At 42.1% G+C, this 14,779-nt stretch overlaps 1 protein-coding gene across 6 annotated transcripts in view; it reads right to left on the bottom strand.

The window, feature by feature from the left end:
• The window catches only part of PLXNB2 (plexin B2), a 158,984-nt gene that overhangs the window by 14,498 nt on the left and 129,707 nt on the right, over positions 1 to 14,779 (bottom strand). For all 6 annotated transcript variants that reach the window (XM_072147042.1, XM_072147043.1, XM_072147046.1 and 3 more), the window contains 6 exons: positions 12,616 to 12,845; positions 12,178 to 12,356; positions 11,515 to 11,581; positions 11,080 to 11,226; positions 2,011 to 2,167; positions 43 to 143 (listed from right to left, as the gene is read on the bottom strand). In XM_072147042.1, coding sequence (XP_072003143.1) covers positions 43 to 143; positions 2,011 to 2,167; positions 11,080 to 11,226; positions 11,515 to 11,581; positions 12,178 to 12,356; positions 12,616 to 12,845 — 881 coding nt within the window. The remainder of the gene's footprint in view (positions 1 to 42; positions 144 to 2,010; positions 2,168 to 11,079; positions 11,227 to 11,514; positions 11,582 to 12,177; positions 12,357 to 12,615; positions 12,846 to 14,779) is intronic.

The following is a 14,779-nucleotide window of genomic DNA, read 5'->3' as shown; positions in this document are numbered from 1 at the left end:
ATCACATATCTGAAGTGACAGACATCATTAAATGTTACTTACATTGTAATGCATTAGTGTATTAATCCGTTTACATCTGCCTTCCTTCTGGGACGTTAAATCCAAGTCAGACAAGATTTGTGCAGTTGAGCCTGGTCTCCATTCTAAAAAGGAAGCAGCATCACAGGATCAGAACTCACATTTGGGCTTCAACATGATTACCTTGGAAAATCATATATTATCATGATATGTTTACATTACATTACTGTAAGCTAACATAGCAAAATGCGGTCATGTATTTTAAGCCCTACCAACTCTTGATAGGTGATAAGAGGGGAAAGAAAATAATTTGCATAATGCATTTGTAATATATTTAATTAATTTGTTTGCAGGAAAGACAGGTCATTGAGAAGTAGAATGTTGAACATGCACGTAATAGGGAGGAAAACAAAACTGGCTGACAGCTTTTGGTTGAGATTGTGAAATAAAACTCTGGAATGCCCAAACTCTCAATAATTTATACCTAAATTATAGCGTTCTTACTCAAATTCTTATGAAAGGTGGAAGGTTCTGTTACTGTGCTAGTAATACAATGGCGCACATCTAAAAGTGACTTTTGCTATGCCATTACCTTGGTTTATGGATATAAAGTTTATTTGGGTAACCGTTGTGTAAGAGAGCACAATACTATACCAGTGTGAAGCTCAGGGCAATTTTAAATTGTGGATTAAATGTTTCAGTTGCTGCTTATATTTTGTTGAATATTCATGTGTGGGGTATGTATGAACTGCTCACAACTTACGGTTTTTAGGAACGTATATTTTCTTCATACAAGTAGACTTGCACATTTTTTGGTGGAAATTTAGAATTTTCATGTAATTTTTGCATTTTATGTCCATCTGCAGCAAAATTGAATGAATGTGGTTGTGTGCATTAATGAAAAAGCTGCTTTAATACACATGGTAGGCTGTGTTTTCAAACAAAAAAATTTGACAGAATAGATGTTTTTTTGTGGATTGCAACCAAGTATTGCATAGTTTTGTTTTAGCATTTTTGGGAGTGTACATTCTTGTTGAAGATGTGTGCGGTGGTAAACATAAATCTGCTCAGTTCTACTTATTATTTTTACATCCCTGTTTCTAAATCTGAGAATTATGTTTGTCACAAAGTTGCATGATGGTGGTACAGGACGTTAACTGTATATCAAGACAAATGGAATCACCAGGTTGTCTGTTTTAAAAAAAATATAGATTTTAGTGGCGCCCTTACTTTTTAAGCAGTATATTTTTTAGTTGTGATTGTCTTAAAACTTTAGCTGAAAAGCAGATTTTTGGTTATTTCAATTTTAGGATTATTTATGCATATGAACATATGACTATGAGGTATCAATGAACTGTACGCAGTTCATAGATCTATACTGTTCATCTATCACATTTACAGAAAACTTACATTTACAGAAAATAATTAGCTTTACTCATCATAAATAGTGTGATGTGTGAAGCTATTTTCTGTTTTGGGCACATTTTTTTTGCCATAAAAGTAAATTTTTATGCATTTTTTCTTAAATAAAATTTTACACTTTAAATCAAAATTGCATGAAGGTGCCTATGTCTATAAACTCCAAAATATAATTTTTAAAATGGGCAAAGGTCTATTTTCAGAAAATATATGGTTTGTTGGGGTTTAGTATAATTTTTTATGCTGTAATTTCAGTTTTATTTGTACACGTCAAAATTGCAAAAATTACTCTGGTCAATAACATGACCAAATTTCCATAAATGCCTGGTAAGGAAAGTGTTAAAATGCACTGCAATGATCTACATTTTTCAGGTGCAAGAAACAACTAGACTAGCCATTTTGATAGTAGGTTAATTAGTATGATCAGATCTTCACAAAACGTAGATCTCAGACTAAAGGCTGTCTCACACTGTCATGGTCAGTCTGTGAACCACAAACCAACCATGGACATGTGACTCATCCCTAACAACATAAATACAATTCTACAATGGCACCAGTACACCACACACTTACCCAATGCTAAGCTGTCTGCCTTTGGTCTGTGTGAATATGGAAGGTTTTTGTAAACTTGCTCAACTATTTTTTCCTTGACTTGTGTAATTGTATCACAATTTAATACTTTCACTGGTACAGGTTCCCCACCTTCCTCTTGAACAATGACGTTAACAGTCTGCAAAGAATATTAATTTTTATTAATAAAATACATTGATATTCATATTCTGCTGAAGTCCTACACCGTATGAGTTTTAAAAGCACTCCTTCCACGGGATGTAATGAAAACATTTTGGAATAAAAACAATTCGGATTCATATTTTGCACAAATGTCCAACTCCCCCTGATGGAGACAAATATCAGGTCACAGCCAAATCTGCAACTTGTAGGTAAAGAAGAATCAGTTGAGACCATAAGGGTTCTACTTGTCTCCAGGTAAGAGGGCAGTACTCCACAATCCTGCCCTGGGAGGCTGCAATCAAATAATTTGTTTGCATTGCATTAACAAAAGCAGTGCAATTCATTTGGGAAAAACACAACAGCAAGGGTACCACACGTTGCAGTTAAAACTGCATCGCAATTAGCTTTGGGTTGGTTTTAGGTGGTATTACTTATTTTAACAAGTGAAGGACATCAAATCAACAGGTGAATGACATTTGTGGAACAGCTTTCTCCTTCCAAAATCAAATTCACTCGTTCAGTTCATGTCTTTCACCTGTGAAATTGACAAAACTGCACCTAAAACCAACTCAAAGCTGATTTCGAGGCAGTTTTAACTGCAACGTGTGACTGCACCCCAAATGTGCACCAAAAGCAGCAACATGTGTTTTACCGCTAAACATTAACCCCTTAAGGACGCAGCCTGTTTGCAGGTTAAGGCTCGCAACTTTTTTTTGAAATTTGACCAGTGTCTCTTCCTGTGGTAATAACTTTTCAACGCTTTAAGATATCTCTGTGATTTTGAGATTGTTTTCTCGTGAGACATTGTAGTTTATGTTAGTAGTGTCATTTCGGTGATCCGTTCCTTTTTTGGGGGGTAAAAATTCAAAAATTTAGGAAAAATTTGAAAAAAATGACTATTTTCAAAGTTTCAAATGTTATACTTTTTAGACAAAAAGTGATACCACAAATTTTTTTTGATAGAAACCTTTTGCCATTGGTCTTCTTTTTATATCCATTATTTGTTTTAAGTTTCCATTTTTTTTATGGATGTGAGAAGGTTTGAAGTTTTAGTAGCAACTTCTCAGATTTTCTTGAAATTTGAAAAATGCGAACTTTTTGGTGATCAATTCAGTTTGGAAGTGCCCTATAAAGGCTTATGTACTATATACCCCCACAAGTAACACCATTTTATGAACCTAACATCTCAACCTATTCAAATCAGCATTTAAGAAGTCTGTTAACACTTTAATTATTTTTCCGGAAGCATATGAAAATGGAGTGGAAATTTTGAAATTTCAATTTTGGATTTCAATCTTTCCAATTTAGCCCTAAAATGGATACATTCAGAAGGAATTTGAGGTAAATATATATTCCTAATTTCTTGCCCTGCTTCTTCCGAGTACGGCGATACCAGACATGTGGATGTCAGCTGCTGTTTCCCCGCACAGCGATGTCCAGAACAGAGTTAGCGATACTGGGAATTTGGAAAGCCAATTTGGCTGCAAATATTTTGTGGTGCCACAGTGTAATTGAAGAGCCCCTGAAGTAAAAGTACAATAGAAAACCCCCAAAATGTCACCATTTCGGAAACTAGACCCCTCAAAGAATTTATCGGTGGTTGTGGTGAGCATTTTAACCCCCGACACGCTGGTCAAAATTGAATGCAAAGTAAATGGTGCAGAGTAAAAATTGCGTTTTTATCTCAAAAATGTCATTTTAGTGCCTCATATACTGTGCCCAACCCATGCCACTTTAGACAAACACCCCAAAAATCATTCTGCGGGTTGTCCCGAGTACGGCAATACCACACATGTGCCAATAATTTACAGGCTGGGCACACAGAAGGGATGAGAACGGAAGGAGTGAAATTTTGATTTTCCAGCTCCGTTTTCACACGTTTGGATTTGGAGTGCCATGTCATGTTGGCAGGGCCCGTGAGGTGCCAGTGCAATAGAAACCCCCAATAAATGATACCATTACGGAAACTAGACCCCTCAAAGAATTTATCGGTGGTTGTGGTGAGCATTTTAACCCCCGACACGCTGGTCAAAATTTAATGCAAAGTAAATGGTGCAGAGTAAAAATTGCGTTTTTACCTCAAAAATGTCATTTTAGTGCCTCATATACTGTGCCCAACCCATGCCACTTCAGACAAACACCCCAAAAATCATTCTGCGGGTTGTCCCGAGTACGGCAATACCACACATGTGCCAATAATTTACAGGCTGGGCACACAGAAGGGATGAGAACGGAAGGAGTGAAATTTAGATTTTCCAGCTCCGTTTTCACACGTTTGGATTTGGAGTGCCATGTCATGTTGGCAGGGCCCGTGAGGTGCCAGTGCAATAGAAACCCCCAATAAATGATACCATTACGGAAACTAGACCCCTCAAAGAATTTATCGGTGGTTGTGGTGAGCATTTTAACCCCCGACACGCTGGTCAAAATTTAATGCAAAGTAAATGGTGCAGAGTAAAAATTGCGTTTTTACCTCAAAAATTTCATTTTAGTGCCTCATATACTGTGCCCAACCCATGCCACTTCAGACAAACACCCCAAAAATCATTCTGCGGGTTGTCCCGAGTACGGCAATACCACACATGTGCCAATAATTTACAGGCTGGGCACACAGAAGGGATGAGAACGGAAGGAGTGAAATTTTGATTTTCCAGCTCCGTTTTCACACGTTTGGATTTGGAGTGCCATGTCATGTTGGCAGGGCCCGTGAGGTGCCAGTGCAATAGAAACCCCCAATAAATGATACCATTACGGAAACTAGACCCCTCAAAGAATTTATCGGTGGTTGTGGTGAGCATTTTAACCCCCGACACACTGGTCAAAATTTAATGCAAAGTAAATGGTGCAGAGTAAAAATTGCGTTTTTATCTCAAAAATGTCATTTTAGTGCCTCATATACTGTGCCCAACCCATGCCACTTTAGATAAACACCCCAAAAATCAATCTGCGGGTTGTCCCGAGTACGGAAATACCACACATGTGCCAATAATTTACAGGCTGGGCACACGGCAGGGGTCAGGAAGAAAGAAGCACAATTTAGGTTTTCAAGCTTCGTTTTCACTAGATTGGTAATGGGGGGGTACCCCCGAGGTACCAGTACAATAGAAACCCCCAAGTAGTGAACCCATTTTGGAAAGGGCACCCCTCAAAGAATGTATGTAGGCTTGTATGAGCATTTTAACCCCCAACACGCTGGCCAAAATTGAATGCAAAGTAAAGGGTGCAGAGTAAAAATTGTGTTTTTATCTCAAAAATGTCATTTTAATGCCTCGTGTACTGTGCCCAACCCATGCCACTTTAGACAAACACCCCAAAAATCATTCTGCGGGTTGTCCCAAATACAGCAATACCACACATGTGCCAATAATTTACAGGCTGGGCACACGGCAGGGGTCAGGAAGAAAGAAGCACAATTTTGGTTTTCAAGCTTCGTTTTCACTAGATTGGTAATGGGGGGTACCCCCGAGGTACCAGTACAATAGAAACCCCCAAGTAGTGAACCCATTTTGGAAAGGGCACCCCTCAAAGAATGTATGTAGGCTTGTATGAGCATTTTAACCCCCAACACGCTGGCCAAAATTGAATGCAAAGTAAAGGGTGCAGAGTAAAAATTGTGTTTTTATCTCAAAAATGTAATTTTAGTGCCTCGTGTACTGTGCCCAACCCATGCCACTTTAGACAAACACCCCAAAAATCATTCTTTGGGTTGTCCCAAATACAGCAATACCACACATGTGCCAATAATTTACAGGCTGGGCACACGGCAGGGGTCAGGAAGAAAGAAGCACAATTTAGGTTTTCAAGCTTCGTTTTCACTAGATTGGTAATGGGGGGTACCCCCGAGGTACCAGTACAATAGAAACCCCCAAGTAGTGAACCCATTTTGGAAAGGGCACCCCTCAAAGAATGTATGTAGGCTTGTATGAGCATTTTAACCCCTAAGGTGCTGGCTAAAATTTAATACAAAGTGAGTAGTGCAGAGAAACAATTGTATTGCAATTTATCAAATATGCCATTGAAGTGACAAAAGTATTTTGCCCAACTCATGCCACTGGGGAAAAACACATCAAAAATCATTCTGCGGGTTACCCCGGTTAGGGCAATACCCCATAGGAGGCAATAATCTGTAGGATGGAGACACGGTAGGGCTCAAAAGGGAATAACTTGTTGGAGCACAGACATTGTACATTTTTTTTTTCTTTTTGGCATCATGAAAGATTTGTAGATGCCAATAGGGGCCAGTACAGTAGAAATCCCTAAGAACTGACCCTATTTTGGAAACTACACCCTTCCATGAATTAACCTAGGGGTATAGTTAGCATTTTAACCCCACAGGTGGACCCCTGAAAAAGTGCATAATGGATAGTGCATAGTAAAAAATATCCATTATGTCATTTTGTGCCCAGCTGCTGCCATGGGAGACAAACACCCTAAAAATCATGATGCATGTTTTCCCGGGTAAAGCATACGGGACAGTAATCTACAGGCTGGGCACATGGCAGGGCTTAGAAGGGAAGGTGCGGCATGTGGCATGATGTATAAGCTGTGCGTCAGGGTAGCAACAGAGTACTCTAAAAATCCAGGGATGTATGATAAATTCGGAAGCAATCTTTCATACATAACCCTGGTTTTTCTGGGCATGTCTCACAGTGATGAATGGTGTCCTTCCGAATGCCATTTTTGGAGCACACCCTGCACCTCTTCTGTGTCCTTCCCTTGCTGGCTGTTTGGGGAACTACTCCTGGAAAGTGCTGCCCTGGTACAATACGTGATGGGGCCTCACTTCCAGATGTGCTAGCACTCCCCCCTTCCTGGTCTCCAAAAAGAAAGTACTTTATTACCACCTCTTGAAATTCCAGGAAAGTTCCCCTCTGGCCGGCATATCGATGCAGCACATAAGCATTATACAATGCCATCTGCATGAAGTGCACGGCCAGCTTCTTGTACCACACCCTCGACTTCCGCATGGCATTGTACGGCTGAAGCACCTGGTCAGACAAGTCCACCCCTCCCATGTATTTGTTATAATCTAAAATACAGTCTGGCTTGGGGGTTTCTGTACTGGCACCTCGTACTCCGACAGGGGTGGTGGTGTGCTCATGTATTGTGGTTAATACAAGGACTTCTCTCTTGTCCTTGTACTTAACACACAATACAGAGTCGCTGCATAGTGCCCTGCTTTCGTGCCTTTTAAGTTTTTGCCCAAGCAGCGACTTAGGGAGACCTCTCTGATTTCTGCGTACAGTGCCGCATGCCGCAGTATTTCTGGAAGTGAGGTACTTGAACAGGGTGGTGCTGGTGTAGAAATTGTCCAGGTAGAGGTGGTAGCCCTGGTCCAGCAGTGGGTGCACTAAATCCCACACTATCTTCCCTGTAACACCCAGGAAGGGGGGGCATTCTGGGGGCACTATAGTGGAGTCCTTCCCTTCATATATCCTGAACTTGTATGTGTACCCTGATGAACTTTCGCACAGCTTATACATCTTCACACCATACCTTGCCCTCTTATTGGGCAGGTACTGGCGGAAGTGAAGTCTCCCTTTGAATTGTACTAGGGACTCGTCTATGCTTACATGTTTTGCGGGGGTATATGCCTGGGCAAACTTGGCACTAAAATGATCTAATATGGGCCTGACCTTAAATAACCGATCATAACTGGGGTCACCTCTGGGTGGGCACTGTGTGTTGTCAGTGTAGTGCAAAAACTTATGGATGGCTTCAAAGCGCATCCTGCTCATTGCCATGCGGAACATGCGGGTGTGGTACAGAATGTCTGTGCTCCAGTAGTCCCTGATTGAAGGCTTCTTTACTATCCCCATAAGGAGTATTATGCCCCAATACTTGTGCATCTCTGCTGCAGTGACAGGGGTCCACCTGTAGGGTTGTGCATAAAAGGACGTGGGGTTTTGGGCAATATGTTGTGCAGCATAGAGATTGGTCTGGACTACAATTAAATTCAACAGCTCCTCATCAAAAAAAAACTTAAAAAAGTCCACAGCTCTGAGCCCTGTCGTGTCAAAGTTAATTCCAGGATGGCCCAAAAAGTCAGGGACCTGAGGGGTATAATTATCTGGGGCTACCCATGTGGGGTCAGTGGAAGTCCCAGGCGCTTCTCCTGCAGAAGTCCCAGGCGCTTCTCCTGCAGAAGTCCCAGGCGCTTCTCCTGCAGAAGTCCCAGGCGCTTCTCCTGCAGAAGTCCCAGGCACTTCTCCTGCAGAAGTCCCAGGCACTTCTCCTGCAGAAGTCCCAGGCACTTCTCCTGCAGAAGTCCCAGGCACTTCTCCTGCAGAAGTCCCAGGCACTTCTCCTGCAGAAGTCCCAGGCACTTCTCCTGCAGAAGTCCCAGGCACTTCTCCTGCAGAAGTCCCAGGCACTTCTCCTGCAGAAGTCCCAGGCACTTCTCCTGCAGAAGTCCCAGGCACTTCTCCTGCAGAAGTCCCAGGCACTTCTCCTGCAGAAGTCCCAGGCACTTCTCCTGCAGAAGTCCCAGGCACTTCTCCTGCAGAAGTCCCAGGCACTTCTCCTGCAGAAGTCCCAGGCACTTCTCCTGCAGAAGTCCCAGGCACTTCTCCTGCAGAAGTCCCAGGCACTTCTCCTGCAGAAGTCCCAGGCACTTCTCCTGCAGAAGTCCCAGGCACTTCTCCTGCAGAAGTCCCAGGCACTTCTCCTGCAGAAGTCCCAGGCACTTCTCCTGCAGAAGTCCCAGGCACTTCTCCTGCAGAAGTCCCAGGCACTTCTCCTGCAGAAGTCCCAGGCACTTCTCCTGCAGAAGTCCCAGGCACTTCTCCTGCAGAAGTCCCAGGCACTTCTCCTGCAGAAGTCCCAGGCACTTCTCCTGCAGAAGTCCCAGGCACTTCTCCTGCAGAAGTCCCAGGCACTTCTCCTGCAGAAGTCCCAGGCACTTCTCCTGCAGAAGTCCCAGGCACTTCTCCTGCAGAAGTCCCAGGCACTTCTCCTGCAGAAGTCCCAGGCACTTCTCCTGCAGAAGTCCCAGGCACTTCTCCTGCAGAAGTCCCAGGCACTTCTCCTGCAGAAGTCCCAGGCACTTCTCCTGCAGAAGTCCCAGGCACTTCTCCTGCAGAAGTCCCAGGCACTTCTCCTGCAGAAGTCCCTGGAACCCTACGGCGCCTTCTTGGGGGTCCTTCCAGGTCACTGGAAGATGAGCAGGAGGATGATGATAGGTAAAAGGGACCATCATCCCCACTAGCTGACTCGGTGTCAGAGGCAAGCATGTTATATGCCTCCAACACGGTGTACGTCTTCTGAGACATTGCACACAAAAAAAATAGAGAACTAGAAAAATTAGATAATGTGCACCAAACTACACGGATAAACCGTCTAGCAGGCACACAAAAAAAAAAATATAATGCACACCAAACTACACGGACAAGCCGCACAGATGGCACACACAAAAAATAATGCGCACTAAACTACACGGACAAGCCGCACAGATAGCACACAAAAAATAATGCGCACTAAACTACACGGACAAGCCGCACAGATAGCACACAAAAAAAAAAAAAGATAATGCACACCAAACCACACGGACCAGCCGCACAAATGGCACACAAAAAATAATGCGCACTAAACTACACGGACAAGCCGCGCAGATAGCACACAAAAAAAAATAATGCGCACTAAACTACACGGAGAAGCCGCACAGATAGCACACAAAAAAAAAGATAATGCACACCAAACCACACGGACCAGCCGCACAGATGGCACACACAAAAAGTAGCTACGTACGGGCGCTCTGGAAAAAAATATTACCAGGCACCGAAAAAAAACCTATGTGCACTGCGCAAAAAGGCGCTACAAATGCACCTAGCTTGCCCTAAGACAAACTAACTACCGCTAAGACTGCTAAAGATTCTGTGCAGCGCTATTCACACGGCGCACTGAAAAGTGCGTCCAGTGCAGAACAACGCTAACACAGCGCACTGAAAAGTGCGTTTGGGTTCAGAAGGGACAGACAGGGAAAAACGGAAGACACGTGGGATCACACAAGGCGATCACACAGGGAACACACAGGACACAGGAAAAAACAGATAGGGATGGGAATTTGTAGGGAACAATAGGGATCAGATAAGGATCAGAACACTATTTATAGTGTAAAAGTGTATTTTGGTGCACACAGTAACGCTCTCTCCTCTCTCCAGCGATACCAAACCAAAATGGTGTCGCTGGAGGAAGAGGAAGGGGCTAAAACCACGTTTTTTAGCCCAAAATCGCTGTAATTGGCCAGTCAGGTTTGACTGGCCAATCACGGCGATCCGCGGGCGGGACCGATTTGATTGGTCGGGTGACGGAGACAGGAACTCCTCCTGTCTCTGTCACCCAAATCTCGTCCCGATGTCACCACGTCGCGAGACGTGGTGACAATTCTAAAATCCTATGCGCTCGCGCCGTAGCTGTACTGCGCTGAGCGCTAATCGTCGGAAGCTGCGCAGTACAGCTACGGCGCGGAGCGCTAAGGGGTTAATAACGATTAACAAAGCAAAACACATATTGCCACATTCAAAAGAATACTTTTAGGTCAAAACGCCAATGCATCACGTAGCACAAGTGAGCAATAGATCGGGTGGCAGACAGCCAGTAACCAATTTGTGTGAATTCTCTATACATTTCTCACCGATTAATTGAAACTGCATAAAGCAGTATGTATACAAATGCAGTAAGAGAGGAATAGCTCAGATTTTTAGGTCATTCTATGCTCTCTGCGTTATTTCACACTTTTTCATGGAAATGGCCAGAGTTACACTTACTGAATCTTAATGGATTCTGAAAGATTAGAGCTGCAATTCTCCCTAGGATTGTTATTCACCATGATTATTTTGGTCAACAATACAAACCCACTGTGCTCTCTGTGCAATTGTCTCAATCTATTCATTTACAAAATAAGCCACTTACCAACTGTGAGTATTCTACATCATCCCCCAGTAAACCAGTATCATTCAGGGTGTATTTGGCTTTAATTTGCACAGCATCTACTGGACCCTTTTCCACTTGGTGTTTGATTGCCTTGAAGAGTTTGTATAGATGCTCACCAGCTGTGTCCTGTATTGGAAATGAAGAAGAACATGTCCGCTAAGTAGATCTAGGAAGAGCTTTTAATGGTGCTGTTAACATCTCAAATCCCTTTCCCCAGTGGAAACTATTCTTTGTACTTGCATGGCAGAAGCTGCTTTACGATAGCAGAAGTGGAAGCCAAGACTTTTTGTTATATTGTTTACCAAAGGCTGTTTAGGGACTTTATTCTAAAGCAGCATGTTCTTAGGGCTGACAAAAAAAAAGTGACTTTCTCTACTGTCTGCATTGTGTAATGACTATAGATCAATTACCTACCTTCAGGTACTGATATAAGCAGATAGACATCCAGTTTGAAAGCATTCTTTCAACCACAGTTTCTGATCTGCAAACAATAGAAAGAGATAAAATGATTCCATGAAGGTATAAACATATCTTCTCATAACTAATATTTTCAACTAATTTAGTAAAAGAAAGGATCTCCACCACATGTACACAAAACTGTACATGGCATAGTTAAGTAGCAATCATATAGTGTTCAAGCATATTGCCAAGTTGTGCTGTAACATGATGGGGTACAACCACCGATGACCTGAAGGACAAGGGCCACAAGGTGCTTCTGGCGTTTTATCTGCACCACTTTGCTCATGGTCATTAATGGTCCTGTGTTAGATCAACAGGGATGGTGAATTATTCATTGTAAGAATTCATGAGATCTGTAGTAGATTTTCCAGTAGTAAGTTATGAAATATGTGTGCAGTTCTAGCCAAAAGACAGTCTTTGCATCATATTTCCATATGATGCAAGGACTCCATTCTTGTGCAATTTATGGGTTTTGACCAATCAATGGGTCCCTTTCTTAAAAAAAAAAAAAATAATAATAATTAAAAAAAGGCAGATCTTTAAGATGATGTCATGTCAACCACTAAAAGGGAATGTATGTACTACATGCAAGTATATAAGCCAACTATAGTTTGTTACCTTCTCAACATCAATTTGGGATTCTTTGCCACATACTGCTCCATCAGCTCTACAAATAAGGTTCTCATGATATCTGTGTAGTACTCCAGCTTTCCATGCAAGGCAACTGTAAGCAGGGAGGCAAAATAAAGTTTCTCCCTGGCAGAGAAGTCTTTTTGGCTCTCCAAAGTGTGGATAAACTAAGAAACAATAAACAGATTTATATCAACAAAACTATAGTGCTCACCATTTTCGAGCTTCATTATACTACAGTACTGCATTTAGGACCTGGAGAAATATTTACATTAGCCCCACACTGCTTACCAACAGATTGGGAAATCCTAGGATGGTAGCCCATACAAACAAAACAGGATTCATTTTATTAAAAGTTTAACTTGGGTAAACAGACTTTCTCAGCTATTATGATAGAATATAGGAGAAGAAAAGTAATGGACTTACAATGGTGAGAAATGATTTGCTGTTCAAGAGGTTTGAAAATTGGTTTAGTGCTTGTTCTACAGTTTGTTTTCTCGCATCTGGAATATCAAGTTTCCCAGTGATCATCACATCCTTTTCTCCATCCTTTGACGGCCAGAAGAATACTCTGTCTGTGTACATTTTGTAATCCAAAAATGGAATTCCAGCTTCATTCAGATCATTTGTTTGATCTTCCATCTCTATCATTAGATCTAAAGATGACAAAATAATGACATCAGGAAACAAACATTATTATTATGAAAGGAAACTGAGAATTAAATGGGTTGTCCAATCATAGCAAATTAGGCCCTATCCATAGGATTGTGCCCAACTTGCTGATCGGTGGTTGTCTCAGTAAAGGGACCCCCACGGATCCCACAAATGGGGGTCCAGCGCGTACCAGTCAGATCACAAAATAACCGGAGCAGCTGGTCTCGCATGCATGAGCTGCCTCGTCCATCTCTATGAAGTGGATGAAAATGGTGAGCGTCGTACTTGGCAATCTCTGTCAACTCCATAGAGATGAACAGGGAAGCTCGTGCATGCACGACCTGCTGCTCCAGTCATCTCGGCATGCGACTGGGGCACATTGGAGCCCTGTTCTTGTGATTAGTGGGGGTCCCATCAAAGAGACTCCCACCGATCAGCAAGATAGGTACTTTCCTGTGTATAGACCTAACTTACCAAGATGGGAAACCCCTTTAAAGGAAACCTACCACTTAGTATGGCAGGGGTAAGCTGTAAGTAACGAGCACCAGCTCAGGGTGAGCTGGTGCCGGTACTTACTTTCGTTAGTGTTAAAACCGCGGTATCGCGGTTTTAACACTTTTTAAACTTTAGGGCAGAAGACACTTCGGCGCTGCGTGCGCACGATCGTGCGCGCGCCTCCATAGGAAATAGCGGAGATGTTGCGCGCGCAGCGCCGAAGTGTCTTCTGCCCTAAAGTTTAAAAAGTGTTAAAACCGCGATACCGCGGTTTTAACACTAACGAAAGTAAGTACCGGCACCAGCTCACCCTGAGCTGGTGCTCGGTACTTACAGCTTACCCCTGCCATACTAAGTGGTAGGTTTCCTTTAAGGCTCAGTTACTAAAACATGCCCAAATCTCACTCAATCACTTTTCATTGTCATATTCTGACGCTAGCAAATTTTTCAATACATATTTTTATATTTATCCAGCACAAACATCTAAATTTTAGGCCCAATCAACGCTTTATTGTCAAATTTTTAACATTCCAAACAGAACCTCCATTTTGTTTTAAACCATGTTAGAAGCTTGAAGCCGTTCTGCATAGTTTGGGGATGCAAACATATTTAATTGGGAAATTTCTTTGAAAATTTAGAAAATTGCAGTTTGAATTGTAGACCTCATTAAATCCTTATAAAATAAAATTACTAAAAAAAACCGATGCCAACATAAAGCCAAAAAGATAAACATGTCACAAAAATCTCAAATTCACTTGGGAAAATATGCAAAGTTTTGCAGGATGGCATAAGGAAAACTGCACACCTCTTTTAGCTACCTTGTAAGGAAGCTCCCTTGACATGAGGCATGAACTGCAAGAGGCCTGATCAGTTTTAATTTTCATTCTAATTGATAACAAGATGGTGAAAAGCAGCAACTGGCAACGGAGACACATTTTCTGTTTGGACAATCATGACACTGAAAAATAATTTTTATACTTTGATAGAGAGGACATTTTGGGATGTGGAGATACGCAACATGATTTTATATGTTTATCTATGCATTCTAGGATAAGGGGGAGGAATTAATTATTACTTTTTAAAATAAAAATGATTATAATTTTTTTTAAACTTTCCATAATTTTTTTATTACTACTTTTTTTTTTTTTTTTACACCGCTTACACTGTTGTGTCCCTAAGGGGTGTAATCACTCATGCAGGCTGTAACAGGGAATGTAAACTGACAGTCATAGGTGGCAGCACGGTGGCTGAGTGAGTAGCACTTCTGCCTTGCAGCACTGGAGTCCTGGGTTCGAATCCCACCTAGGTCAACATCTACAAAGAGTTTGTATGTTCTCTCCGTGTTTGCGTGGGTTTCCTCTGGGTACTCCAGTTTCCTCCCACACTCCAAAACATATTGTTAGGTTGTTTAGATTGTGAGCCCCATGGGGACAGGGACCAA

This window comes from Engystomops pustulosus, chromosome 4, assembly GCF_040894005.1.
Source record: "Engystomops pustulosus chromosome 4, aEngPut4.maternal, whole genome shotgun sequence".
Taxonomy (NCBI): Eukaryota; Metazoa; Chordata; class Amphibia; order Anura; family Leptodactylidae; genus Engystomops; species Engystomops pustulosus.
Note: the sequence above shows the minus strand (reverse complement) of the source record. Positions and strands in the feature narration are given on the sequence as shown.